This window comes from Hylobates moloch, unplaced genomic scaffold, assembly GCF_009828535.3.
Source record: "Hylobates moloch isolate HMO894 unplaced genomic scaffold, HMol_V3 SCAFFOLD_15, whole genome shotgun sequence".
Lineage (NCBI taxonomy): Eukaryota > Metazoa > Chordata > Mammalia > Primates > Hylobatidae > Hylobates > Hylobates moloch.
In genome coordinates, this window is record NW_026652290.1 from 44,358,533 (window position 1) to 44,372,536 (window position 14,004).

Below are 14,004 nucleotides of genomic sequence, written 5' to 3' on the forward strand. Positions count from 1 at the left end.
TAGGCACGAGCCACTGCCTGGCCTATTTTTAATTTAATAGTCATGATTCCTTCAGTCCTTCTTCAGGTTTGGGTGTGTTCCCCAGATTGGCCGTGGCATACTTAAAGGAACATAGTTCCCCACTCTGTGGTATTTCCTTTTATGTGTCCCAATGGGAGGGCCAATTTGATTTTTAGAATCCACCAGAAATCATTTTCAGTAATTCTGTTTGAGGTGGTCAGAAACAATGTAGAGCTGTGATACAGTGTTACTAATTTTCTTTTGTTACTCTAAACTGATTCCAAAGAGGAATTCAAGTTTTAAAAGTGTTTTAAGCATTGGGAATACCACTGGAAGAACATACAGAAATAGTTTTGAATAATATTTTGCACTTGCATGAGTATTTGTTTTGCTGTTAAAGTTCATTTTTATATTATTAGTGATACTTTGCACTTTGAGATATTGTTTACCACTCAGCCAGCATAGAATTAGAAACAGCATAGATGTCCATTAGTATGTGTTTGGTTAAATAAAATGATATTGCCACGCAGTGGAATACTGTAAGCAGTCATCAAAAATAATGGCATAGATTAATATGTATTGACATGAAACCTTTCTTAGATATACACTAAGTGGGGTAAAAAGCAAATTTTATAACTTTATAGAATATCCTTATAGATCATTTTATAGATTATAGCATTATGTGTATAGGATTCTAGAATATATAGCATTCTATATAGAGAGTATAGAATTATAGATTATAGAAGGATTTTTTGAAATAATAAAAACAATGTTTTACATATATTATGTACATAGAACAAATCTGCAAAAATCTATCAAACTGTTTAAATAGAGGTGAGATAACAGGGACAGGGACAATTTCACTTGACTTGATATATTTATTTTGTGTGCTTTTTCCCTCAACAATCAATTTCTTTTTCTTAGTCTTTGACTTTTGAGAAAGTATAGATTCACATGCAGCTGTAAGAAGTAAAACTGAGACATCCTGTGTACCTATCACCCCACTTGCCCAAGGGTAGCATCTTGCAGACTGTGGTTTTGACACCAGTATATCAAGATAAAGACCGTTTCTGTCACCCCAAGAATTCCCACGTAACCTTTTACAGCCACATCTACTGGCTGTAACTGTATCATAACCATACTGTGACTGGCTGAGCATTTTGAATGTGCAGGGGACTTTTTGTCAGTTCTCTTGAACTGATTGGAGCAGTCCTCTGAGGTAGATGGGACTATCTGCATTATAGAAGAAACTCAGGTGCAGAAAGCAGAGGAAACTCGTGAAAGGTGACAACTCTAGTAAGTGAGAGACCCAGGATTTGGACCCAGCTCTTTCTGACTCCCAAGCCTAAACTTTTAACCATGCAACTGAACCAAAGTTAGGTTTAGATTCAGACATACTTTGCATGTCTTATCTAGTTTCCACCCTTCCCCACACCCTGAGAACGCATACGTATACTTACTAGTTTGTTTTCAGAGTATCAAAAACAGAGTGTTATACTCATACCCAGAAAGTATTTAAGATCTATCACCATATATCGATAATTAGTCATTCTTCAAATGCTTTTTTAATATTGATATTCAGATATTTTAAGAGGTTAATTTACTTTTAGTCTACTAATATTAAAGTTATTTGTATTGGATAGAACTAGTCTTTGTTTCTTTTATTATTATTTATTACTATTATTATTATTATTTAGAGATGAGTTCTTGCTGTGTTACCCAGGCTGGAGTGCAGTGGCATAGTCACGGCTCACTGTAGACTAGGCCTTCCAGGCTACACTCAAGCAATCCTCTCACCTTAGCTTCCTGAGTAGCTGGGACTACAGGTACATACCACCATGCCTGGCTAATTTTTTAATTTTTTGTAGCAATGAGGTCTCACTGTGTTGCCCAGGCTGGTCTTGAACCCCTGACCTCAAGTGATCCTCCTACCTCGGCCTCTCAAAGTGCTGGGATTACAGGTGTGAGCCACCACGCCCAGCCTAGAACTGGTCTTTGGACATGCCATGACTACTGGTTGTCCTAGTGAAGTTTTTTTCTGATATAAGATACAGCAGTATTATGTAGGTGTTACAATTTTCTGGGAAGAGGTTTAAATATTTAAAGCATTATAGACAGTGACATAAAACTCATCCTTTTTGAAATTATCTAGGTACATTATTATGTTAAGCAACAAACGTAATTGTTTCTGACAGAAGGAATGAACTTACCACCTAGGGGTCATGCTCTCAAGTTTCTAAGTTCCCTATAGCCATTCAGAACACATACGGTGCAGTTATTACAAGCTCTAGCATTGTCAACTTTGCTTGCTTAGAGTCTTGTTTAGAAAAGCTGACTCTGAGGTAAGGTCATTTTCTTGAATCTTTGTAAAATCTAGCCCGACTTGTGTTTTTATTTTGATGTTTGTATTTTCAGTTATTTGTTCCATAGTGGCAACCAAGAACATCCTGGAGATATTCTGCTAAACACAACTGTGGAAGTTTTGCCTTTTAAGGTATGACTATTTCCTCTTACCTTTCCCTAACAACTAATACTAGTAGACTTAGCTTGAAGCTTTTCTTGTTTTTAAGGGGAAAGAAAATTCTCATGATTTGCAGGACTCAATGGTGAATAATATTAATTTTTTTTGAAATATGAAGCACTTTTATATTTGACGAGTGCATTTGACCCATTCATAGAAAGAGCCTTCATTTTGTTTTATCTTGGGAAATAACAGGCCAGACCCATGGCTCACGTCCGTAATCCCAGCACTTTGGGAGGCTGAGACGGGTGGATCATTAGAGGTCAGGAGTTCAAAACCAGTCTGGCCAACATGGCAAAACCCCATCTCTACTAAAAATACAAAAATTAGCCAGGAATCGTGGCGTGTGCCTGTAATCCCAGCTATTTGGGAGGCTGAGGCACGGAATCACTTGAACCTGGGAGGTGGAGGTTGCAAATAATATGAACGTTTCTACTAGAAAAAGAAATGAATCATTGTTGGTTTTTTTTTTTGTTTTTTGTTTTTTTTTGGTTTTTTTTTGAGACAGAGTCTTGCTCTGTCACTGGCTGGAGTGCAGTGGTGCAATCTTGGCTCACTGCAACCTCTGCCTCCCAGGTTCAAGTGATTCTCCTGCCTCAGCCTCCCAAGTAGCTGGGACTATAGGTGCCTGCCACTATGCCCAGCTAATTTTTGTATTTTAGTAGAGACTGGGTTTCACCATTGGCCAGGATGGTCTTGATCTCCTGACCTTGTGATCCACCCACCTCGGCCTCCCAAAGTGCTGAGATTACAGGCATGAGCCACTGCGCCCGGCCTGAATCATTGTTTTCTTTAGTGTTTACTTGCTGTTTGTATTTTGAGTCCAAATTCGATGTGTTTTTAATGCCTGTTAATTAATACACAATTTAATGTATTGGTCTCTAAGGAATCCTTAGATTTCTTTCAAGTTAACTACACAGGTCTTCTATAGTTTTAATAGAAAATACTGTTCTATTTAATTGATTTAATGTTTCATTTCCAACCACCAATATATTATATACGGATTCAAACGATGGCTTAAGAAAACATCTTTTATTATTAATATAATAAGTTTTTTAAAGTTCAAGACTGACATGATATTTCTGTTTTTAGGGATAGCTGTGTTACAAATGCCACTTCATCTATATTAAGATATATTAATAACTTAGGTTAAATAGAAAGAATTATTTTTGAAATTAATGCTTTTGTTTTATTTTAGAGTGAAGGTTTGGAAATAAGCAAAGAAACCAAAGACAAACGATTAGAAGATGGCTATTTCAGAATAGGTAATATCTACTTTAGTAAAATGGCCTTTATTTTTCTGGACTTACTCCTAAAGTACTTTAAGTTCTTTTTAGATATTAAGCAACTTGAGGATTACAATTACCAGTGTCTTCCAGGTTTTATGTATGCTGTGTTGTAGTACTTGCTTTTATTATTTGACCCAAGTGGGATTTCATATCACAGATTGGTTCACTAGCTGTCTTTCTCACTCCTTCCGCTCTGTGTGTTGTGCTCTTGCTGATGCTCCCTGATAGAGAGTCTGCCTGCACTGCCTCCTACTGGACGGGCTTAGCTCCTCTCTGGTCTCAGCTCACATTGACGGGCCAGAATCTGTGCTTCGGGCCCCTTCCCTCCTCCCCAGCATCACATCTATGTTGAGATGTCCACTGACATAGCCTTATACATGGCGGCCACATAGCCACCTACCACAAGCGTCTGTAACACACGCATTTCTTTATTGATCACCAGTTTTTGCTGTCCCTATCCATCTAGTCGCCTTAGCCTAACCTTGGGAGGCACCCTGAAGACTGCCCTCTTCTTACTGTCCATTAGCACAAATCTGTCAGTTTTTCATCTGAAAGCCTTGAGTCACCCTGTCTGTGAGGGGCAGTCTGCCGTGTGCCTCCGATTCAGAGCCAGGGGAGGGACTGCATCTCGCTGTGGCTTTCTAGAGCCACTACAGTTACTTTTCTGAAATGTAACTAGAGCCCTGAGGCCTTTTTGTTTGCTCCCACCCACCGTCACATCTGTGACTTTCTCTCATTCTTTCTCTCCAGCCCTGAGACTGTTGTTCCTCTGATGAAGGCCCCACACTCTCTGGGCAGCCACATCTCTAGCCATTTTCTCTGCCTGAAATGATTGATCAATTATTTTTCCTTCTAATAAGTGCTTTTGCACCCTTAATCTGCCCATTTAATGGTCTCACTTCCCTGCTCTTCAGATCTCCCCCCGTATGTGCCTTTGCTGTACAGTTGTGTTGTTCCATAGCTCCGTTCTGTGTGCTCCCCGTGGAGAGGGAGGGGCCGTGTCTCTCCTGCATGTCCTGTAGTTAACACAGGGCCTGTCACTTGGTAGGCACTGACTCAATAAATAACTGTACATTTTCTTTTGCTTAAAACAAATGAATGCTTCTCTTAGTATTAGACAAGAGCAAATATTGGTAAATTGATATTGTAGTTCTATAGGATAGATACATTTCTAAGCCCTTTCTAGAACAGTTTTACCTTTGGTAAGTATCATTCAGCCATTGCTAAGAGGCTTGCACAATAACCCTGGCTACTTTCTGTATAGTTTTGGTGGATGAATGATTTTTATATTTGGGCTGTATCTTAGCCCATCTCTAGAAATATACACAAAATCAGCTGAGTATGAGACATTTATTACCCCATTACCTGCCACTTATTAAATTTCTGAGAATGGTATGTTCTAGATTATGAAAGTAGCATAAGAAATAGAGACATCTATAATTAAATATCTCCATAGTAATTGAAGAAAATGACCATCTAAAATATCAACTCATATGTTCTTAGAACAAGAAGCGAACTTCTGCATCATCAGCCTAGGACCTTGTGTAATCAAACAGAACAGAACTAAAGAGCAGCTAATCTTTTTTCAACTGAATGTAGAACATTCTGCTTCCTTAAGAAGTCTTCTTTAATGGAACTGTGTGTGAGAGGCTTCCTTGACCCTCTTGGTAGCAAAACAATTATAACTGGTGAAAATTATTCTTAAAAAACTATTTTAAATCTATGAAGATTGTCCTAAGGGCTTGTAGCAAATGGGGCAACATTTATTCATGAGAATCTCCCAGATCTCGGGGAAGGAGCCAGGACCAGCCTTATCACTCACAGTACCCCAGCTCGGGGAGACAGAAGCTCACCCCAGCTCAGGGGGACAGAAGCTGTGCCCTGTGCAGGTACAGCCAGGAATACTGGACTCTCCTGCCAGCTTCTAGTCTAGGGCTATGGCATCTGCCCAGGAAGGTCAGGCTGCCAGCATCTGTCCTTACCCCCAACTCTGTTGCAGAAGCTCTGTTCCAGACAAGAGCAGCTGATGAATCTGAGCATAAGTCTGCCCCAGGCACAGAAGGGTGAGAATACTTGGCCCTGATCACCGATGTCCTAGCTCACTGCCCGAGTCCAGTAGCAGAAGCCAGCCAAGAAAACCAAGGGCTTGGCTGGGTGCGGTGGCCCACGCCTGTAATCTCAGCACTTTGGGAGGCCGAGGTAGGCAGATCACCAGCTCAAGAGTTCAAGACCAGCCTGGCCAACATGGTGAAACCCTATCTCTAGTAAAAATACAAAAATTAGCCAGGTGTGGTGGTGCATGCCTGTAGTTCTAGCTACTTAGTAGGCTGAGGCTGGAGAATCGCTTGAACCCAACCCAGGAGGTGGAGGTTGCAGTGAGCCAAGATTGCACCATTGCATTCCAGCCTGGGCCACTCTGTCTCAAACAACACAAAACAAGACAAAAACCAAGGGCTACTGCCACGACCAGTGCACTGACCCTAAAGCAAGGTGTCACTCCAAGAGAAGGGGCTGCTGTCCTTGCCAACGACCCAGAGCAGTGGTGCAGAGATTCTGTCCGATGGAGAGGCAGACCAGAAGAACAGAGCGCTCTGTAGTTCTCCCTAAGGGGATGGCTTACTTGAACCGGAATATGGGGAAGTTCAGCCTAAGGGTGCTGTGGAATACAATGGAAATTTTAGTGTTAAGCAATTAGAGATGGTAGCTACAGACAAGCAAATTTGGATCCCAGTGGAAAGTTTAACGGGGAGAACTAGGGAAAGAGATGCTAGTAAGAGCCCTCTTGGCATGCAAACAAGCTGCTGTTGAAACGGGAAAAGTTCCCTTACCCACCTTTCAGGGCGTGTGATGGGGGTGTGGCTCGCTTCTTTGGTGCCCTACTGCTCAAACCCCCAGGGGATCATGCAGAAGGACCCCATGGCAGTGTCTAGGGGTGAATGTTTACAGCTTCTGAGGCCCCAGCAGGGCGTGTGTTACAGGGTGCTCTTTTAGTTTAGCTGTCCATAGGTGGCTTGTGTTTGTTAGCTCAATTGGACCCCCTGCCTTTTTACTTACTTACTTACTTACTTACTTATTTATTTATTTATTTATTTATTTATTTATTTATTTATTTATTTTTTGGAGACAGAGTCTCCTGCCGCCCAGGCTGAAGTGCAGTAGTGCGATCCCGGCTCACTGCAAACTCCGCCTCCCGGGTTCAAGTGATTCTCCTGCCTCAGCCTCCCGAGTACCTGGGATTACAGGCGCCCGCCACCACGCCTTGCTCATTTTTCTATTTTTGGTAGCGGGGTTTCGCCATGTTGGCCAGGCTGGTATTGACCTCGTGATCCACCCGCCTCGGCCTCCCAAAGTGCTGGGATTACAGGCATGACCCACCGCACCAGCCATTAGACCCCCTGCCTTATCACAAGGACAGAGGCTTTCTGTATCCTGGGGTCTCGTGCCTTGGTGTACCGAAAGAATTGGATCACACGTGGGCTTGGAGAATGAGTGCCAGGTTTTATTGAGTGGAAGTAGCTCTCAGCAGATGGGGGAGCCAGAAGGGAGATCGTTTTCCCCTGGAGTCGGGCTGCTCAGCGGCCTAGGCTCTCCTCCGACTGCCCCAGCCAAATTCTGCGTCATTCTGCCCGTCGACCTCCTGCCAGCATCTGCGGGTGTGTTCTTCCGCCCCTGTGCTCCCTTCCCCTCCATGTCCAGCCGCTTGTGTGCCTGCCTGCTAGGGTCTCAGGGCTTTTATAGGCACAGTATGGGGACGTGGCAGGCCAGGGTGGTCTTGGGAAATGCAACATTTGGGTAGGAAGACGGAAATGCCTGTCCTCACCTAGGTCGGTGGGCGCAGGCCAGAGGGTGGAGCTCTAGCCAGCGCTCATGCCCTTCTCTACCCAGCACTTCCCTGCTCCCCTTCCATGTCGCCAAGACTGGCCCTGGAGAGGGGCCTGAATTTAAATTGGATCAGACTGGGTAGCAACTTACGCGTGAAGGCATTGGCAAGAACAGTAGACCATCAGCTGGCTGTCAGTGGAGACCCGAGGGTTGATGGGGTGGGGGTTAGAAGAGTAGAGTGTGATAGCTAAGAATGGTCTTGTGGAAGAAATACTAGTCCTATTTCAGTGGGTTAAAGCTGTGAGACGGCAGAAGAACCTTCTGCAGAGACCCAGTGGGAGAAGGAAAGGGCCACTAGTCAGGCATGGCGGGCGGAGGGAGCCACGACTGTAGCCCTTGGCCGTCCCTGTCAATGCCAGGAGTGTGGGGTTCCAGTCACTCTGGTAATATCCTTTACTTTTTCTCTTCTTTCCTGTCTTAATACTTACCTTCCAGACCATTGGGTTAAGGACAAAGATTAAATTTGTTGTTTGAAAAGTCATTATACACACATGGTACCAAATACAAATTTAAAAGGGTAGTCTTAAGTCTTCCTCCCTTTTCTTCCCTCTCCTACCTGCTGCTTCTGAGAGACAGTTCCTGTAATGATTTGTGTCCCTTCAGGAGTATTCTATGCATAAATAACAATATCTGGGTATGTTCTCTAAGTACAACACATCATCACACACAAATGATATATGCCCTACAACCCAGTTTTACATCCCTTTTTTTCATGGAACAAAATGCCTATGTACATATGGAACATGAACATTTAAAAATAATTTAATAATAATAATAATATGCTGAGTACCTGTATCCACCCTCCAGCTTAAGATGTGCCAATTCAGCTGTACTTCCCTAATAGCTTCTCTTCTCCTTCTACCCAAAGCTATACCCTAATAGCTTCTCTTTTCCTTCAATACCTGAATTTTATGGTTACCATTTCCATTTCCATTTTTACTATGTATGGAATATATTCCTAAGCAATGCACAGTGGGATTTTGCCTGTTTTCACATTTGATATAAGTATCTTTCTGTAGTCTACAATTTGGTTTCTTCCCCCTCACAATTGTGAGATTCATCCACGTGAGTGGATGTGTTTACGACTCGTTATTTTTCACACCTGTATGGGTGGATTCTGTGGATAGCATGATCTGTTCTCTGTTTGGTCATAAAGTTTGTGTCCATGTTTTTGCTGTAATAAACATGGCTGCTTTGAACACTTATGCACATGTATGAGAGTTTCTCTACAATATAGACTTAGGAAGAGAAGCAAATCTTCAACTGCATTATCTTCAGCGTTTTCTTCATTATTTTATTTATTTATTTATTTGTAGATGGAGTCTTGCTCTGTTGCCCAGGGTGGAGTGCAGTGGCCTCCGCCTCCTGGGTTCAAGCATTTCTCTGCCTCAGCCTCCCGATTAGCTGGGATTACAGGCGCAGGCCACCATGCCTGGCTTAATTTTTGTATTTTTAGTAGAGATGGGGTTTCACCATGTTGGCTAGGCTGGTCTCGAACTCCTGACCTCAGGTGATCCACCAGCCTCAGCCTCCCAAAGTGCAGAATTACAGGTGTGAGCGACTGTGCCTGGCTTATTCTTTTTTATTTTTTCTTCAGTCATTTAATTGGCTGCCTAGAATTCCCTTGTATCAGCATATTGTAATTTATTTGGCCAGGCTCCTAGTGATGGATACCTAGGTTGTTTGCAATCTTTTGCTGTAGTGTGTGTACTGTTCTTATACATGGGAGAGGATAAATTGCTGGGCAAGAGTGTTTTGATGAACTAGTTATCATTTGGTAATTATTTTTCTAATGAAATGAGCTCATCAGGTGACAGTATTCAATGTCACATTGGTTAAAATGTTCCAAGTTTTGCAGTATTTTTAAGCTCTGAATCCCCTGCCTAATTCAATATTTAATAATAATTTTTGGTAGCACCTACCTGCTACCCCTAGTCCAGCACCAAGTATGGACAGACTTCTATGAAATAAGTTTATTAATAATTTTTGAATAAAAGCATTATTTTGGAAGCTCATAGTTTCAACATTTACAATATAAATTAGTACAAGCCTGCTCTGCGGTGGTTTTCAATCTGAGTGTACCTTATTATTAATCTATTAACTATGATGTGAGACTGGACAATGGATTGTATAATGTAACAGCATGCGGTCAGCAAACTATGGCCCATGGGGCACATCTAGTCCTCCACCTGTTTTTGAATAGTCTGTGATCTAAGAACATTTTTTAAAAGGTCATCTTTTTCTTTTTTTATTTTTAAATGGTTAAAAAAGTAAAAAGGATACATTGTGCTATGTGAAAATTATATAAAATTCAAATTTCTGTGTCCGTAAATAAAGTTTTTTTGGAAGACAGGCATGCTCATTTTCTAATGTAGTGTGTGTGTGTGCTTCTACTCTCCAACAGCAGAGATGAGTAGGTGCAGTAGAGATCGAGGTCATGCTCTCCCAGCTTCACACTGCTGCTTAGAGTACTGCAACTCACAATGATGTATTTCTAATTGGACAGTATGTTGAGAGCCACACATATCATGGCACTGTGACTTAAAAAAAATTACAAGTACTTATCCATCATCACAACAAGAAAAGTAGATTGTGAGCATTGTGGCTTTTAACACAGTAGAATGTGGGTTATTTTACAAAATTGTTGGCAAGTCATTGTAGTTATTGTGCAGTTATGTGAGAGCTGTACGTTATTAGGCTAAATACAATGATATTCCCAACTCACAAGAAAGCAATGGTCAGAAAAGTTAGAAACTTTAGAATGGAATATCTCATCACAGCAGAATTTCTTCACTAAAAATAAAAATGAGGCTATTCCCAAAGTGATATTTCAAGTGGCTCATTTTTTAGCTAAGCAAGAAAAACCACTTACCAATCATGAGTTAATTAAATCATGTTTAATAGCAGCAGCCAAAGTAATGTGTGCAGAGAAAGTAAACTTATTTAAGGATAGGAGGCTTTCAGCAATAACAATTGCTTGAAGACTTAAGGACATTGGGAGCAATATCAGTAGTCAAAAAGCAAAGCAGATTATTTTGAGTGTTTTTCTTGGCTCCTGAGGAATTGACAGAGTTGTCACTGGTACTGCTCAATTATTACTTGGAATCAGTGCCATGGTTGAAGAGACTGAAGAGTTGGCCCCTGTAAATAGTCTGTTTGGAACAACTACAGAGAAGAGTATTTTCAAACAGGCTGAGAAAACACAAATTCAGTACAACCTGAAGTAGAATCTGCTAAGATGTGCTACAGCAAATGGTGGTAAAAAAAAATACGTGTGGAGAAGATGGCTTAGTTGCATTAATTTATAAAGCTTGAGAAAATGTAAGGTATTTAAAGCCTATGGTTATTTATTTTATTATTCATCAGCCAGGTACTTTGCAGAAAAGATTTGAGTGTCATATGTCATTGAACCAAAGTGTCAACAGTGAACCTTATTCACTCTCATGGACTTAGCCATCACAAATGCTGTGAATTTTTGTCAGAAATAGGAACTGAATATCCTGACTTGCCCTGCCAACAGCAGTTCAGTGGCTTAGCAGTGGCAAAGATTTACTGCAGTTTTTTTTGAGTTCAGGACCAAGATTGAAATTTTCCCACATGAGAACTTCCCTCAACAACTATTATCACTTTGAAAATTTGTTTTTGCTAAACTGGGCATGGTGGCTCATGCTTGTGATCCCAGCACTTTGGGAGGCCGAGGCAGGTGGATCACTTGAGGTCAGAGGTCCAAGACCAGCCTGGCCAGCATGGTGAAACCCTGTCTCTAATAAAGATACAAAAATTAGCCAGGTGTGGTGGCACATGCCTGTAATCCCAGCTGCTCGGGAGGCTGAGGTGGGAGGATCACTTGAACCTAGGAAGTGGAGGTTGCAGTGGGCCGAGATCGTGCCATCGCACTCCAGCTTGGGTGACAGAGTGAGACTGTCTCAAAGAAAAAAAAATTAGTTTTTGCTGCAGACTTAATATTGTTTCTTAATGAATTCAACCTAAAATTACAAGACAAAATGGTGCTTATATGCAAAACTTACATTGCAGTCAAATCATTTTAATGACAGTTAGTTAACATTGAACTTGAAGTACCATCAAGCTCTTTATACATTTCTCATGCTGCCAAAAGTTAAAACAGGAAGCAAGATCTCCATCCCACACAAATTTACAGCAGATGCACTTTCCAAGTTCAAACTATAGTCCCAGCAGTGGTTTTGGACCTCAATACAAATGAAAGAGAAATTTCCATATCTCAAAATCCATTTAATTGAGGAACTTCACCTAAATCTCAATTGGAAATGATTCATCTGCAGTGTAATAATATACCAGAAGGCTAATAATATACCAAAAGGAAAGTCAAATAGAATTCCGTAAGTGCCTCCCAAGGGATGCATATGTGCCCCGTTAAAATCGTGTGTTTGTGGATTGATATCAGTATTAGGCAGCACCTAGTCTGTGTGAACATTTCAAAGATGTGTATAAAATATCATTATAAATCAGCAATAACAAGGGAACATTTGCAGTCAGTTTTGATTATAGGGAACACTAACTTTGAACCCCAATTAAGTGAAATGTTATACTCTCAAAAGGAATTGTGTTCTTCTCGTTGGTATACCTATATTACCAAAAAATATATATTGTATTCAGTTATCATTATATATTGAATTTCCACTTCAGATTTGTAAAAATTTGTTTTCTCTCTTCCTGTTTATATTACCCTACATAGTAATCTCAAATTTCCTCTTGGCCCATAAGGGCTGTCCTTTATAGAAAAAGTTTACCAACCCTTGGCTTGAAGAAATTTGGCCCACGATGAACCATTTTCTTGTCACTTTTCTGACAACATTTTTTGGTTTTATTTTAAGATGGATATTATTCTGTATAGCAAGAAAAGCGGTACACAGCACGTTACCTTTTATGGTTCTTGGTCCTTATTTTTATAGGAGAGCCTGTTTTAGCTTGTCATTATAATGGAGTTTTATATTGAACTGTGTAGAGAAGGCATTATTTCTTAATTCCTTCTAAATGTGCCTTTGGAAAGAATACACTTGTATTGAGTCCCTGCTCAAGATGAACAACTGTGTGCATATTTAATTAACAGATCAAAATTTGTTACTGTCAACATTCAAAGCAATCAGACCGCATGATGGTACAGATTATATTTTGGTAAGATTTAGGTAAATCACAATTTACAAAAAACCTATAGTTTAAAACATTGTTGATATAAGAACAAATATGTTTTTGTTTTCTAATTTGTAGTGAGAAAAAGTATAGCTCTGCCTAATTAAGTAAATTGTCTGTGAAGTTTTTAAATATGCACTTCTCTGTGAAAAATATAAAAGCTGAATGAAAGAAAGAAGGGGGAAAGAAATTACCCATGCCTTGTCAAAAGACATCTACTAGAAATATTTTGGTGTTTTCCTTTCCTGCCTTAACTCAGTGATATTTTATGTTCGCTTATCTCGATGTATCCAACAAGTATTGATTTTTATTTTGAAGGAAAATTTGAGAATGGTGTTGCAGAAGGAATGGTGGATCCACGTCTCAATCCCATTTCAGCCTTTCGACTTTCAGTTATTCAGAATTCTGCTGTTTGGGCCATTCTTAATGAGGTAAGCATATATCAAATCAGTGAAACAGCTTAGAAACTACATTTTTATTATGTTTTTATTTTGTATTTAAGGCCTTTTTGGAATTGAGAATTAACAGCTTTATCATACCTTTTATGATTTTGTATTTCAGATTCATATTAAAAAAGCCACCAACTGATCATCTGAGAAACCAACACATTTTTTCCTGTGAATTTGTTAATTAAAGATAGTTAAGCATGTATCTTTTTTTTTTATTTCTACTCGAACACTACCTCTTGTGAAATCTACTGTAGATAAGACGATTGTCATTTCCACTTGGAAAGTGAATCTCCCATAATAATTGTATTCGTTTGAAACTAAGCTGTCCTCCGATTTTAACTTGACTCAAACATTTTTCAATTATGACAGCCTGTTAATATGACTTGTACTATTTTGGTATTATACTAATATATAAAAGTTGTACATATTGTTACATTCTTTAAATTTGAGAAAAACTAATGTTACATACATTTTATGAAGGGGGTACTTTTGAGGTTCACTTATTTTACTATTATAGACCCTCTTTTATAGATTATCAGGGATTATATATATAAATATATAAATATACATAAAAATGTTATGGAATTAATTTATTAGAAACACTTAAGAAGTACATATTTTTGTGCAGTAGATTTTTGAATCGATACTTTTTTTGAAAACCAGTTTCCTTGCTTTTTTAAGTTCTTTCTATATT

At 39.8% G+C, this 14,004-nt stretch overlaps 1 protein-coding gene across 1 annotated transcript in view; it reads left to right on the forward strand.

Annotated features, from left to right (window-relative positions):
* MGAT4A (alpha-1,3-mannosyl-glycoprotein 4-beta-N-acetylglucosaminyltransferase A) overlaps positions 1-13,510 on the forward strand; it is a 113,278-nt gene extending 99,768 nt beyond the window's left edge. Inside the window, exons 13-16 of the mRNA XM_032178739.2 lie at positions 2,416-2,494; positions 3,720-3,786; positions 13,180-13,292; positions 13,423-13,510. Coding sequence (XP_032034630.1) covers positions 2,416-2,494; positions 3,720-3,786; positions 13,180-13,292; positions 13,423-13,449 — 286 coding nt within the window. The 3' untranslated portion in view covers positions 13,450-13,510. The remainder of the gene's footprint in view (positions 1-2,415; positions 2,495-3,719; positions 3,787-13,179; positions 13,293-13,422) is intronic.
* Positions 13,511-14,004: the final 494 nt, after the last annotated feature.